The sequence below is a fragment of the Diabrotica virgifera genome, chromosome 3, assembly GCF_917563875.1.
Source record: "Diabrotica virgifera virgifera chromosome 3, PGI_DIABVI_V3a".
In the NCBI taxonomy this organism is placed as follows: Eukaryota; Metazoa; Arthropoda; class Insecta; order Coleoptera; family Chrysomelidae; genus Diabrotica; species Diabrotica virgifera.
Genome location: NC_065445.1, coordinates 128917343 through 128934428, shown reverse-complemented (window position 1 = coordinate 128934428; position 17086 = coordinate 128917343). Strand labels below are relative to the sequence as shown.

At 33.5% G+C, this 17086-nt stretch overlaps 1 protein-coding gene across 1 annotated transcript in view; it reads left to right on the top strand.

Annotated features, from left to right (window-relative positions):
• Positions 1-17086, top strand: part of LOC114339210 (glutamate receptor ionotropic, kainate 2-like) — a 192667-nt gene that overhangs the window by 114447 nt on the left and 61134 nt on the right. The window contains exon 10 of the mRNA XM_050645520.1: positions 16105-16312. Coding sequence (XP_050501477.1) covers positions 16105-16312 — 208 coding nt within the window. The remainder of the gene's footprint in view (positions 1-16104; positions 16313-17086) is intronic.

Sequence of the window (17086 nt, the reverse complement as noted above, 5' to 3'; positions counted from 1 at the left end):
TACATACTACTACATGTAGGTTTGTAATATTCTCCGCCGATTTCCGACTTCAAATCGCCACTTCGTCCGGTTGTTCCACAAGTCCTTTTGTAAGTTTCTATCTCTCAGCGCTTTGTCTATTCCTTCGCTCCAACATTTTTTAGGGCCGGTGGGCCGGCGGGCCAGTCCGGGCTTGAGTCTCATATTTATCTTAATTAATTGGAAAATTGGAAAAGACTCATAAATATATAAGATCATTAGAGAGCGGAATATATGCAACACAACATTACCAAAATATGCGCATATATATGCATTACTTTTACTACAAATATGCAGGTATTTTTTCTAAATTTGTCTAAATATGCAAATGCATATTAAAAATACTCAAAAAGAAAACAATATATTAAGTCGTAAGATCTTCAGAAAAGTTGCCTTCAAATTACGTACAACTTTCCTCAAACAATCGAAGCCCTCATTTTTTTCTAAAACATTTTTTAATTTATTTCTAATTGTAATCCCTGTATTTCCGGGAATTTTTTGACAAAGAGCAGAAAAAGTGTTAACAACATTAACCGAATCACTTAATTGTAAATTCCTTTGTTCTAATGACTTTATTAGATCTGGTAAAAAACTAAAATTAACTTTTATGAACATAAGATATTTAACAATTTGTACGTTTCTTAAAGAACAAAGTACGTTACTTAAGCTGAAGAACCAAAGCGGAATTGTCTACAATTTGATGGATTTTTGTATTTTGATGCTTCTCTCTATGTCCGTCTTTATAGAAGTAAAAGCGAATTTGTCGAATAAAAACACTCTTTCCAGAAAAATTTCTTTTGTGGGACATGATGCTTTTGTTTGTCAGTTCCTCATTTAAAAAATAAAATGTGAAAATGAATGTAACTTACGATTTTGGAACAGGCCTTGCAAAATACTTTGTCTCCACTTAGCTTTAACTCGGGAAAATACTTTATCCAAGCACTTTTTTGAATAATAGACATATTTAAATTTAATATATACCAATCACTTCAAAAACACTAAATACGATATAACGTTTACTTTAAACAAATGTTGGCCGGAAACTGACAAAATAATTATTAGACCCTTAAAAGCAGGTAGGTACCTACGACTTGCTACGCTAATAAAATAATATTTTTCTGGGAACACCCATAATTGTTAAATTCAGGTAGTAATGGGAAAGTCCAGATGAGCGATAGATAGATAAATAACGAGCTCGTTCATATCGAAGTTATAAAATTCCAACTAAGAGAGGAAAATTTTAAACTTTTATATAATTTATTTTTAAAATATGCAAAATCAATCGTGTTTAGCTTAAATATGCAATGTTGTGTTTGTTGTCTGAAAATATGCAATATATGCATCTATATGCACTTTGCATATATTCTGCTCTCTAAAGATCATATATGAGTCACATCAAAGATCATATATTTATATCCTCCTTTTATTACAGGGTGACCAAATCATAAACCTGAAAAAACGGGACACATCCAAGGAACAGTAGCGCACATAGAATTTTTCTCTGGGGGGGGGGGGTGGTTGCCTTGGTCATCTACATTTTTTTGTATTGTTTGTGAAAGAAAAGTTACATTTTCCTACTGTTTCAAATGCCCTGGGGGAAAGGGGGTTTAAACCGCAAACCCTTCCTAAGTGCGCCTCTGCCAAGGAAGGTTCGAGGCGGTACCCAAACTGAGAGGGGCGATTGAAACATGGTCTTTTAGCTAATTTGGGACCTATAAATCCTTTTCATTTAGCTTTGAAAATGTAATTTACGTACGATCAAGATTGCGAAACAGACAGATCACAATAAACTCCGCCAGAATGACATGGATCAACAACCCGTCAGAACAAAACAGGGAAGAATACAAAATAGCGAGAAACAAAGCCATCTCAACGAATAAAAAGAAGAAAAAATGATTGGTTTCGTTGAAGGATATTGGAAAAACAGAAAACATAAAATAAAACAATTTTACAAAAAAGTCAGAGCAACAAAAAATACCCCCAGCATTAAAACAAGAGGACTAAAAAATCACAAGGGAGAAACCGTATAGGAAGACAAACAGATCAGCAGAATATTAATATGGAAAGAATTTTACGAAAAAATGCTATTCACTATGAAGAAAACACACTGCGATGAAGAAGTAACGCCGTACAAGATAACGAAGAAGTATAAATTTTCACAGAAGAAGAAGTACAAAAACAAATATTAAAAACCTATGAAACGGAAAAGCAGCAGGAGAAGATGAAATAGCAGTAGAATTAATAAAATACGAACGAAGAGAATTACATAAAGAAATAAACCAGCTTTTACAACAAATATGGACAAAACATACTACCAGACAATTGGAACTCAGGTATTATAGTACCTATATGTAAAAAAGGAGATCGGGAGAAGTGAATGCATATTACGAGAATAACAGAACGGGTTCAGACCAGGGAGGTTGACGATTAATTGCATACATACAGTGGAGCAAATAATTCAAAAATCGAGAGAGTACAACAGAGAAATGCACTTATCTAATATGTATTCGTAGATTTTAAAAGAGCTTTTGATACAATCAATCGGACGAAAATGATGGATGAGCTAGAGAATGTTGGAATCCCAGAGAAATTAAGACATATGCTAACAGTGAGCCTAAAGAACACCAGAGTAAGGATCAGTTTCAACGGAACAACTTCTAAGGAGATCAATGTAAACAAAGGCGTGAAACAAGGTGATTATATCTCCCCGACACTATTTAATCTGATAGTAATTATAATGAAGACAATCTTTGCAAAAAAAAACAAAAACATTATTGCGGATCAACTTCAACTAAAAAATGATACTTATAAAAGCAGTTGGAAAATTAGATAAGGAAGCGAATAGAATAGGACTTAGAGATAAACCAGCACAAAACAAAGTACATGACGACAGGGAACGATAACACAACAACTCAGAAATATCTAATAACACAGAACCATAAATTTGAAACTGTATCCACTTCTAAAAACCGGAAAAGAAAGAACAGAGGAAATAATTCTGAAAGGCAGAAAAACATATGGAATTAATAGAAATCTGCTGAGAAGCAAGACTCTTAGTATAATATGAAGTCTATATAAGATATTAATAAGACCTATTGATATAGGATGGAGATAATGATGATGAACAAGAAAGGGAAAGATAGCTTTCTGAAATTTGAAAGAAAAATAATGAGAACAATACTGGGCCACAATGTAACAAGAGAGAGAGAAATAAGAATGAAAACAAATTCAGAAATTGAAGAAAAATTAAAGAGAGGAAATATAGTCAGATACATAAAATCAACCCAACGCAAATACGGGACATTTAGGCGTCCCGAGAGACTTTTTGGGACCCTGGGACAAATCGTTAAAAAACGGGACAATCTCGTTTTTACGGGACGTTTCGTCACCCTATTTTATTATCTTTTCTGATGGATTGGTCCCATGAAATATTGTTGTGATGGATTTTCTACCTGCCATATTTCTTTCTCTTATGGCTTTGTCTAATGTTCTGTCGTACAAAATATTGATACCTAGATATTTTTTGTAGTAGTAGCAGTACTTTATCGTGGCTACGTTGTCTAATATGAGATCTTTTTGATTGTCTCCAATGCACAAATATTCAGTTTTTTATATTCACATCTTGATACGCATTCTTCGGTTAATTTTAGGACCATTATTTTAGAGCCATTATTACTTGATGAACTGCAAAGCTGAGCATATATACCATAGTGTTGTGTTGTGTCCATCTTTTTAAAGCACTTTCGAGGTATATTTTAAATTAAGTGGAAGACAGGTAACATCCTTGATTCAATTACTTTGGTGTTACGAATCCTGTTGTTATATGTGTCCCTCTTTTTATTTTTGTTTTGGGTTGATTCCATAGCACTTTGACGACTTCTATTTATTTTATGTTAATATTCGTGCTTTCCATTAATTGTCACAGCTTCTTCAATGGAACGCTATCGTAGGCTTTCCGTAGGTCGACGAGCAACACATGAATTTCTTTATTTCGTGCCGTCTTTTTTTCTATTAACGGGGTTAAGGAGGAAATGTGTTCAACAGTGGATAGACCCGTACGAAATTCTGCTTGTTCTTCTACTTCAGAATCTTCATATTTTTTAACGCCATTATAATACAGAGCATTCATAAAGTGTGGAAACGATCTATTATCTCATGACTTAATTATTTTCAGAGAAAAAGCTCGCACAGGAAAATTTTTATTTTTAAATTATAATTTTTTGACGTATATCCCATAATAGTGACGTCATCGATTTGGGCGTGATGACGTCATCAATAATGTTTGAATTAAAATAATTGACGCAAAAAGAAGAATGTATACTGCGCCTAATATACTTACCGTTGCACGTCATCCGCGTCATTGCCCGTGACGTCACATGATACCAACACGAAATATTTAGGCGATAGGTGTGTTCTTTTTTAGAATCATTTTGCCGAGTACACTGGAATTACAGCCACTAGACATATTTTATGATATACGCGTAGAAATAATATTTGATCATTTATATTAATGTTAACTTAAAGAAATACACAATAATATGTTTCTTTTAATTCGTATAAATGAATTATAAAGCGTATTTATGAAGTACATTTGTTCGGAACACACTGTAACTGTAATCGAACGAAAGTGACATTTTGGCATAAATTGGTAACATTTATTTGACAGTTGCGGTATTGACACTTTAGATTTGTTTTTATTCTTTACTCTAAGTATTTGTTTTAATATATTTACTGCTTTTACTATTTACTTTAAGGTAAGAATATAACTTAATTCTTGTTTTCTATTTCTAATGTTTTTATTTACAGTCGAACCCGCTTATTAGAATACCGCTTAAAAGAATATCCCAGTTTAAGGCATAGAAATTGGAGGTCCCGAAACGATTTTAGCCGCCACTAATGATCGGTTATTAGAATATCCTGGTTATAGGAATACTTATGCTTGGCACGAAGGCTATTCCAATAAGCGGGTTCGACTGTATTTACATTGAATGTTAATTTGTTTTGTTATATATTCCACGTTCGCAATACTTATGTGATCTATTTGATTTAAAATAGATTCAGGATTTTTTTATACTTTGGCAACTATGTCAACTTAGATCTTTAACGTAGATAATGACGTGCAACGGTAAGTATGTTAGACGGACTGAAGGTAATTTATTTAACTCAAAATACATCTTACTGATGCCACATAATATAAAACAAATGTTTATTTCATAATAAACATTGCTTTTCGCTTAAACTAAATATCAAACAGCCACACACCTGCCTCTTGGCAGTTTGCACATTTAATTTAAGCGAAAAGCAATGTCTATTTGTCAAATAAACATTTTTCCCCTTTTCTGACAGTAAAACGTATTTTTAGTTAAATAAATTATATATTTTTTTTGCGGCAGTTAATTTAATTCAAAAATTATTTTTTGAATAGAGAATTGAATCACCTTCCAAACGAGCTACCACACGGCACATATTCCCATTAAAAAAATCATCGATGACGTCATCACGCTCAAATCGATGACGTCACCATGATGGGATATACCTAAAAAAATCATAATTTACAAATAAAAATCGACCTGTCAGAGCTTTAACTCTAAAAATAATTAAGTCATGAGATAATAGATTGTTTCCACACTTTATGAATGCACATAATAGACCAAGAGGCAGCGCTGAAAAATCTATTTGAATTTACTAAAGCTAGATTTTTCACAGTTGATTACTGTGAGCGTGTAGAAAAACATACTGCGGTCGGTCAAGTGAAACGTAGAACAGGGGTTACTGAGAGGGTATCAAAGTTGCTTTCCTACGAAGGTAATTATTTCCATTTACTAAGGCTGAAAATCAGTACACACATTCTAAATTAAATATAAATAGAAGTTATTATAGTCGGTCAGCTGTATGACGGGACAGAGCCGGTCGGTCGGCCCCAATACTCGATTGAGGAAATGAAACATTTTGGCTCGCAATTTTTTCGTCCAGCATGGATTTACTTGAAATTTTCACAGAAGGTAGGGTATACTCCAAGGATCATTTTCTATATCATGTCGCTATCATTCGCTAAAACCTTGGGGGTGGTTGCCACCCCATCTCGGGGGTGGGAATTTTTTATTACATTTTAACCATGTAATTTGATGTAAAAAGTGATTCTAAAAAAAAAATATTTTTTACATTTTCTTCGTAAAACTTATATTTTTCGAGTTATTCGCGCTTGAAAATAACAGTTTTTCGACGAAAACATCGACTTTTTTAGAGGGTTTTTTGAGAATACCTCGAAAAATATGCATTTAATCAAAAAACTGTAGATATCGAAATTGTATCTTTTAGTAACACAAACCAAATACTCTTCTTATAATATCTTTAAGACCAATACAAACCGAGATACGCCATGTTAAAGGTTAGCTTTTTTCGTCAAATGCACAATTTGAAATATTCAAAGCCAAATAATGGGAAAAATTTGCATTTTTCGAGGAAAACTTAAAATCTTTTTTTTTTTCAAGTATACAATTAGTCCTGATAGAAAAGGTTGAGTTGAAGCAAGCGAGGAGGTCGCACGTATTTTATGTGACTCGGCGGTAAACAACTCGGATTCGGGCTTTACCACGAAAACCATTTAGATATGTGATGTAAATTGTTAGGATTATTTAGTGTTGTGAATGTTGTTTGTGTACAAAGGACACAGAAGGATTTTGATTTAACATTTTGCGAGCGGTAAGTGATTTTTTAATTAGTAATGGTTTTATAAATTTGACCTAGTTGAAATCGGTGTCAAATTCCTCGTGCATAAACAATTTGAATTAAACCTTTACTGTAAATAGCAAATTGATTGCAAAACATATATTTATTTTATAAATAAAAACAAACAACATTCAGATAGAAATAGGAATACCAGTAAAATACAGTCAAACAATTAATTATAATAGTAATTGAAATTAAGATGACTGACAGCGGCAGCGACACTTATTTATCAGAGGATGGTAAAAGGAAAGGAAATGAATTTGACGGAATCTTTAGTAAGAGCAGAAAAGTATATCGATCTCCCGATACAAGGAACTAGAGGATATAAAAAACATGGTAGGTGAGTTGGTAGGAGAAATGAAAGAACTCAGAAACGAGAATAGCGAGTACAAAGAAAAGATTAAACAAATAATTCAAGAAAATGAAAATTTAAAAAAGGAAATGATGAGTGTTTAAACTACTTTATTTAATGGGTTATAAGTCAAACAATCATAGTACTGAGTAAACTTATATATTTTTATAAAACTTACTAAACATCTTACATACAATAAATCATACAAGTGACAACCATGTTGACTGGCTTGAAGTTAGCCATGTCATGTCTAGCACGCAGCCCCTTGCTACGCTGTTACACAGCTATATATATTAAACACCTTCCCCCTAAGATCGATATCTATAAGGGGTCTTTATATTACGACCAACTCTCGTCTTATAACTGTTAGAAGTCTCAATATTTGGGTTGACTTTATGACTCAATGTAGGTACTGATTTTACATTTGGGCTTGGGCAACTAATGGTTTTATTAACACTATCATTTACGTTAATGTGAGTGGTATCTTTATGAACACTTTGTGACTGAATATCAGGGTACAACTCGGGTTCTAAAATGAGTTCTTTTTCAAGTGTTGTGGTGTATGAATGTTTCATTTGGTGTGAATTCCGTCTAATAATTTTATTGTTATCTTCTTTTTTCACCCAATATGATCTAGGTTCATTGGCCTTTTCTAACACAATTGCTTTACGCCAATAATTATCTTTTGAACTTCTTATTACTACCCTATCTCCCTTTCTAAACTCTACTGGTTTTCTTCGTGCTGTCTTATCATAACGTACTTGTAATTTCTCTTTTTCTTTGCATAAATTCTTATATACTTGTTTCTGGATTGTAGGTTCTAATTTATTAGCTGTAGTTGGTAATTGTCCTCTCAGGATCCTGCTCTGTAAAATTTGAGCTGGAGATGCATCAAGATTTATTATGCAGGTATTATTATATTCCATCACCAAATCTCTAAAATCAACATTTTCCTCATTACTCTTTCTTAAAATTTGTTTGCTTATATTGACTGCTTTTTCTGCAAGTCCATTACTCTGGTGGTAATGTGGAGTGCATGTCATAATTGTAATGTCTTTTTCTCTATAATAATTTTTACATTTTACCGAAGTAAATGGTAGATTATCTGCAATTAAAATTTCTGGATATCCAAATCTACTAAAAGTATCTTGAAATGAGTTGATTACTGAACTGGAGGTTTTATCTTTTAATATTGAAATGTCCAACCAATGCGAAAAATAGTCTACAATTACTAAATATGCTTTTGAACCATACTCTAAAATGTCTGTACCAACTTTATTGAATCTTAGTCTGGGAATGTCATGAGGCATCATTGGTTCTTTAAAATTATTTGGTCTGTATTTCTCACATATCCTGCATTTTTTTATATAGTTTGTCACATCATCATTAAGTCCTGGCCAATAATATATACTCCTGGCTTTGTTTATAGTTTTACTGACTCCTATATGGCCTTTGTGAAGCAATTTTATCATGTCAAGCCTAAGTTTTTTCGGAATAATTATTTTGTCATCAATAAATGCGATGCCAGCTTCAAAATACAGTGAATCTCTTATACCATAGTACTTTTTACACACTTGAGGAACATTTTTTTCTTTTGGCCACCCATTATAATAAAAATCAAAAATTACTGCTAATGCCTCATCCTGGCTAGTAGCTAGTCTTAACTCAGATTGCTTTTCCTGGCTCATAGGTAAATGTTTACTCACTGAGTGGACCATTTCAAACATTTCTGGGTCATGTGTCTCTATATTTAAACTGGACCTAGATAGCATATCAGCAAAATGTATGTCTTTCCCAGGAACAAAATATACATTTAATCTGTACTTGAGAAGTTTAAGCCTTAAACGTTGGAGTCTAACTGATCCAATTTTGGAAATTGGCTTCTTCATAATGGAGATTATAGGTTTGTGATCTGATTGAACGTCAACATCAAAATTATAAATAAAATTGTGAAATTTTTGAGTAGCATAATAAATTGCCAATAGTTCCTTCTCAGTCTGACTATAATTTATTTCACTATCATTCATATTTCGTGATGCACAAGCTACTAATTTTAAAATAGAATCATATTTCTGGAACATACAAACACCTAAACCATTTTTAGATGCATCACATTGTAAAATAATTTTTTGATTAGGATCATAAGGGACTAACGCTGGTGATTTACAAATTATGTTCTTTAAATTATCAAAACATTTTTGATGTGACGGGAGCCACACCCATTCTACATTATTTTTAAGTAATTGACAAAGAGGTTGAATATGTTCAGCCATGTTCGGAATGTACCGTCTAACGTAATTAAATGCGCCCAAAATTCTTTGTAATTCTACTTTACTATTTGGTTTTTCAAGTTTACAAAGTGATTCCACTCTGTCAGGATCTATTTGCATCCCTTTATGTGAAAAAACTTGACCCATAAATCTGACCTCTTCTTGACAATATTGAAATTTGTCCCCATTAAACTTTGCTCCTACTTCTTTAGCCCTTTCTAACACTTTTTTAACAGTTGTATCATGTTCTTCTTTTGTTGTTCCCATAACAATCATATCATCATGACAAATCAATAAATTCTCTATACCTTTAAATTTATCTTCTACTACTTCTTGAAACAGATCTTGGGAATTTGATAATCCATATGGCAATACTTTATATCTGAAAATTCCATAAGAAGTTGCAAAACAGCATTTCCATGATGATGTCTCGTCAAGTTCTAAATGATGATACCCTTCAGAGAGATCAAATACAGAAAATATCTTTTTACCTATCATTTGTGCACAAACATCTTCCAATTTATGTACTACTCTTGGTTTGCGGACTATTTGTTTGTTTAGATCTAATGGGTCTAAGCATAAACGTAACTTACCATTTTGCTTTTCCACAATAACAATGCGGTTTATGCTTGCCCTGGGGTCAATTTCGTTAACTTTGACAATTGCCCCTCTTTTTGTCAACCTATCTAATTCATTTTTTAAATTATCTCTAATTGCGACAGGTACATTTACAGGTGGGTAACTTACTGGCTCAAAATTGTCTACTGTAGTGATCCTATGTTTACCACAAAATTTACCATGACCTCTAAAAACTTCAGGGTTAAGGTTTATAAATTTATCCCTTTCTGCTAATTCTAAAGTACCACAACTCTCAATATTGTTGATTCGTTTAACTAACCCCAAATCAATACATAATTTACCACTTAAAAGAACTCGAGTTGCCCCATTAATAATTGTAAAATCCTCGTAAACATACTTATTTTTATGTTTACAAAATAAATTTACGACACCCATTGTTTTAGCCTGAGTACCCTCAAACCCTTTCAGTACATAATGATTATCCCTAATTTTAAGTTGTTTATCAATTTTCTTAAAAATTTTTAATGGAATTATACTTACATCTGCACCTGTGTCAAGTTTTACTTTAATTCTCTTGTTTTCAATTTCTATAATTTCATCCCAAATATTTTGACTACTTACATTTTGGTATACTTTATTGACATTTCCTACAAAACTATCAGCTGATCCATCACTGCTATCTTCATCTATGACATCAATATTCTTCACTCTACACGACTTTGCAAAATGGTTTAAAAGCCCATATTTCTTACATTTCTTTCCATACGCTGGACATTCTCTGGCCCCATGAGTTGATTGACATCTTTTACACTTGAATTTTTCATTGGTATTCGCTTTACTTCTAGAGTTATTATAATTTCTATGGCCCTGGTACCTATCTTTACGAACTTCTCCTATGTCTACATCTTTTCTTTCGGTATGAAATTTCAAATTTTGGTTCTTACTTTGTTCACTAGTTCTACAAAATTCGATGGCTTTTTGTAGGGTAAGTTTGTCCACTCTCAATAGAGCTTCTCTAGTAACTGGATCTCTGATGCCCATTAATATTTTGTCTCTCAGAGCTTTATCTTCGGCTGTTTGTTCTGGATCAATTTCATTATAATTACATGTTCGAATCAAATGTCTACAACTAGTAAGAAACTGCTCAAACGACTCTCCTTCTTTCTGGACCCTCATGATAAAATTGTATCTTTCAAATGATTCATTCATCCTTGGATTAACATACTTATCGATTAGTGATATCATCAAGTCATACTTGTTATTTTCGGCTTCGGGAATCTCGAATGTGGACATAATTTTGGCAGACTCAGCCCCAATTATATTTCTTAAAATTGACATTTTCATTTTATCTGCTGACTGGTCTTGTCCCGTTGCTAGTAAATAATCTTCGAAACTAGTCTTCCAGAACTTCCATTCGCTTGCAGCATTTTGATCCTGCAGGTCAAAATCTGGTGGTAATTTTACATTTATTCCCATCACTGCCATTGTAGGTTATGTATGGTACCTCGTGTACAAGTTGCTATAAATTTAGCTTTTCGACTGTAAACTGTAACCCAACTAGCTGTTTGACTGCGCCATGTTTAAACTACTTTATTTAATGGGTTATAAGTCAAACAATCATAGTACTGAGTAAACTTATATATTTTTATAAAACTTACTAAACATCTTACATACAATAAATCATACAAGTGACAACCATGTTGACTGGCTTGAAGTTAGCCATGTCATGTCTAGCACGCAGCCTCTTGCTACGCTGTTACACAGCTATATATATTAAACAATGAGTATGAAACAAAAAATGGATGGTAAATAATGGTAAATAATAATAAATTAGAGCTAACTTTAGAAATCTGCCAAAAAGAAAGAAAGAAAAATAATTTAATAATGAAGGGTTTGCCAATAAGTACGTCTGATATGGAACAGCTTAAGAATGAAATAGGAAACTTTTTAAATAAAGAGCTACGAATAATGGCAGAGTTAAATAAGGTACAAAAGATCAACGACAATATGTGCATTATTGAGTTTAGTAAGTTTGAAGACAAACTAAGAGTACTAAAAGCAAAAAGTAATCTTAGAAGTTATAGACAACACCGCGTATACATTGAATGCGATTTAACACTTAAAGAGATTGATATGCAGAAAAATCTTAGACATATAGCAGCAAAAGAAAAGGCAAATGGCAAAAGAATAAAAATGGGTTATGGTTTTATCGTTATTGAAGACACCAAATGGAGATGGAACCATAGTACGAATAATATAGAAATAGTCAGAGATAATGTAGCAGCAACTGGTTTAAAAAACTACTAGTTAATGCAAATTCGAGGATGGATATGGATACGAACATGGCACAGATTATGGACATGAGAGAATATAACAAAATCGATGCGAGTCTTGACAAAAATATGCAAAAACTAAACCGTAAAAATACAGACAATGAAAGAACTATGAATGCAAAAAATGAAAAACAAAATAAGTATTTGAAAATTGGGTAGTGGAATATACAAAGTCTAAATGGTAAAGAAGAGGAACTTATTGATGAGTTTGAAAACACAAAAATGGATTTTTTAGCATTAACTGAAACAAAGAGAAAAGGTAGTGGATGTATTAAAATGAGAAATGAGCACTACATGATTTTTGGAGGTGTTAATGAGTCAGAACGTGCGAGGGCAGGAGTTGCCCTAATGGTTCACAGAAATGAGCATAAAAATATCACTAGATGGAAAAATATTTCGGAAAGACTCCTTAGAATAGATATGAGTAAAAACGAGAAGACAACAATTATTGTTGGGTATGGACCATCGGAAAATGAAGCCAAGGAACTCAAAGATAGCTTCTGGGAACAATTGCAGGACGAAATGGACCAAATAAATCATAAGGTCATAATAGTAGGTGATTTTAATGGGCGAGTGGGGTCAAGCAATGAATATGACTACCCTATAGGACCATATGGAGAAATGGTCAGGAATAATAATGGACAAAGAGTCATCGAGTTTTGCATCATGAATGATATGCAAGTTAGTAACACATTTTTTCAACACAAGGAGATTCATAAATACACACGAGTGATGGATTCGCGGAACGAAAAATCCGTTATTGACCTAGTATTAGTACAGAACAGATACAAAAATGAAATAGCGGACGTGCGTGTTAAAAGAGGCTATGAGATCAGCTCGGATCATTTTCTCGTTGAAACTAAAGTAAAGACAAGGAGAGAACAGGCATTTAATATTAAAAATGAAGAAAATCGCTACGAACAACCAAGTATTAAAGTATACAAACTTCAGTCTGAAAATATTAGGAAAGAATACTGTCGTAAATTAAATGAAGAAATACGAAAAACAAATTGGAAAAATGAGGAGGATATAGAAATATTATGGAACATTTTTAAGGAGCTGGTGTACGCAACTGGGAGTAAAGTATGTGGGGTAACGAAAGGAAGATATCTGAAAGGTACAGCTTGGTGGAATAATGACATAAAATTGGAAGTTTCGAAGAAGAAAAAATTGTGAAAAAAGTATATAAGCAATAAAAGTGAAAGTAATTATCAAGAATATAAGGAACAGAGAATACTGGTTAAAAATAAAATTAAAGAAGCTAAGAATCGACAATGGGAAGAATTTGGAAATAAAATGGAAAGTGATAGTAAGGGGAATGCGAAGCTGCTTTATAGGACTTTAAAAAATCTAAGACAAAAAAAATCAAACGGATTAACAGGTTTAGAGGACAAAGATGGTAACATATTATTAAAAAATGAAGAGATTACCGAAAGATGGCGAGAACATTTTATGGAGTTATTAATGGGAGACAACAACGAAATAGAGAATGACAGGGAGGAGTACAATTTAAATGAACAACAAGATGATGATGACATAACATACGAAGAATACAGGGAAGCAATTTTAAAATTAAAAAATGGCAAGGCTGCAGGACACGATAATATTAAGGCTGAGCTAATTAAATATATGGAAGGAGAAGGACTACAATTACTATGGAAGATCATAAGGAGCTGTTGGCGTACTGGATGCATACCTAGAGATTGGACGCTTGCAACTATTCTACCATTACACAAAAAAGGCGATAAACATAAGTGTTCTAACTATAGAGGAATATCATTGTTGGTAGTTGCTAGTAAAATCTACGAAATAATACTAGAGAAAAAGCTGCGAGAAAAGATCGAGGCCACACTGGATGACAGCCAATGCGGCTTAAGGCCAGGGCGAGGTACAACCGATCTCATATTCACGGTGAGACAGTTATCAGAAAAAGCCCTAGAGCATAACAGTAAGTTGTATCTCTGTTTTGTGGACTTGGAAAAAGCATTTGATCGGGCGCCACGTAACAAGATCTGGGAAATATTAAACCGTAGAAATGTGAAACCGAAGTTAATCCAAGCAATAAAGAGTATATATAAATGTACACGTAATAATGTAAGAACGAACAATTGCTCATCTCTTGAATTCTACACATGGACAGGTGTAAGACAAGGTGGTGTTCTGAGTCCTGTGTTATTTATCACTCTAATGGACGAAATTGCAAAAGAATGCAGGGGTAAGGTAAAAAGAACTAGGGTTGGGGTGTATAAACTTCGACAAGTTTGCGTGTCAGAGTTGATATATGCCGATGACCTGGTTATTGTGGCAAAATCAGAAAAAGACTTGCAAGTAAATGTGAATGTTTGGAATGAAGCCTTTAAGAAATTTGGGATGAGAATAAATATTGAAAAAACAGAAGCTTTAGTAATATCGAAAACACAAGAAAATATAAAAGTTAAGTTGAATAATGAGACCATTACACAAGTTGAGGACTTCAAGTATCTAGGATCAACAATGAATGGGCAAGGAAATATAGAACCAGAAATAAACAGCAGGGTAATGAGTGCAACAAAATTATACTATGCACTAAATAAAAGTTTTATTAGGAAGAAAGAAGTAAGCCTGAAAACAAAAATGAAAGTATTTCAAACCGTATACGAGCCGGTGCTACTCTACGGTAGTGAAACGTGGACAGTGAACGACAACATCCGTAGTAAAATCCAAGCATGCGAAATGCGATATTTACGTGCGGTATCCGGGGTGACCAGACGTGATCGTATAAGAAATGAAGACATACGTGAAAGGTGCGGTGTTGGAAGGACCTTAGACAGACTTGAAACGAAACAGTTATCGTGGTTCGGACATATGGCGAGAATGAGTGAAGGTAGAACTGTAAAGAGGGTATGGAAAGCGGCATCTGACAACAAACGAAGAAGAGGCAGGCCAGCAAGAACGTGGAATGCAAATATTGGAAAGGCTTGCGGAAAAAGAAATATTGGGTGGAGAGAAGCAGAAAGACTAGCTACCGACCGAAAGGCATGGAGACGTCTCATTTCTCCACTTACCTCGACACCGTAAGGTACAAGAGGACGGCTTAAGTAAAAAAAAAAAAAAATTAGTCCTTTCAAAAAAAATAATAAAAAGTTTCTAGCATGAAAATTGAGCAACTTATAATAAAAAAAATGTCGGTACCTGCTTTTCTCTACGAAAAAATCAGTGAAAACAACCCCCTAACTACCTTCCTAATTCAAAATTGGTCTTCACCTTTCTGTAGTTCCTTTTATATTTATATTATCAATACACTTAAGGAGTTTGACTTATTTAAAATGGCTAATTTTGGAGAAAATGATCCTTGGACTATTTCCTGCCTTCTGTGAAAATTTCAAGTAAATCCATGCTGGACGAAAAAATTTCGAGCCAAAATGCTTCATTTCCTCAATCGACTATTGGGGCCGACCGACCGGCTCTGTCCCGTCATACAGCTGACCGACTATAATAACTTTTATTTATATTTAATTTAGAATGTGTGTACTGATTTTCAGCCTTAGTAAATGGAAATAAAGCAACTTTGATACCCTCTCAGTAACCCCTGTTCTACGTTTCGCTTGACCGACCGCAGTATGTTTCTCTACACACTCACAGTAATCAACTGTGAAAAATCTAGCTTTAGTAAATTCAAATAGATTTTTCAGCGCTGCGTCTCCGTCTATAAGTAGTCACGAAAATAATAGGTACCTAGCTTTTAGTTTTGAAACGATTTCTAACCAGAGAGTTTTTGTTGACCCATTTGTTGGATGCTACTAGAAGTAATCAGAAACATAATAAAAATGCTTTTACGTTTTAGATCTATTTCCACAAGAATGATTGCTGGCATGTGGTGGTTCTTCACATTGTTGATGGTATCATCCTACACTGCAAATTTGGCTGCGTTTTTAACAACTGAAAAACCGGACCCGCACTTTAATAACTTGCACGAACTTGTAGAAAACGCAGGGTTAAAGAAAATAACTATCGGTGCGAAAGCTGGTGGAGCAACAGAAACATTCTTTAGGGTAAGGTTGCCAGTTTTTGATAAATTATTTAAAAAAGAACTGTAAAATTTACATAGCTATAAGCCTTATTAGCTCATTGGGAAGGTTGTATTGCTGATTGATAAAATAACGAATCGAAAACTAATACGAGGAAATAGAAGATATGAGTAGATTTCATGCTGGTAGATCTTGCGCTGATAATATAGTTATTTGTACTTTAACAAATTATAGCGAAGAGAACGGCCATAAACTTGCCGATTCATTTAGTGTTCGTTGACTTAGAGAAGGCCTATGATACAGTTCACTTTAAAATATTATCTGAAATATTGACTAAGGTAGACATAACTAATATATACATCAACGCTATAATAGGGAACATGTACATAAATGCAAAAAGTACCGTTAAAATGAAGAATGAAATTTCAGATGCATTTACTGTCACAAAATGCTTAACACGTTGACGGACATTGCGTCAAATGTATAAGCAAATGGTGTGACACTATATATATTTTGCAAAGTAGAATACAGAAATTGCTGAATTTCTTTTAGCGCTTATAGTTTTTGGAAACAATGAGTTTTTAAAAAATTTTTAAACATGTGGACGATGACCATGGACATCGTGTCACATTTCACATGGATCTGTAGATGTAATGTGACATTTTGTGACACCGATTTTTGGTCTCAACTCGTTATATTAAAAATGCTGTCTATAGACGTTGTGTCATATTACATCAATGGAAATTAGGCGTCTATATACGTTCTGTCCGTCAACGTGTTAAGACAAGGATGTTCTCA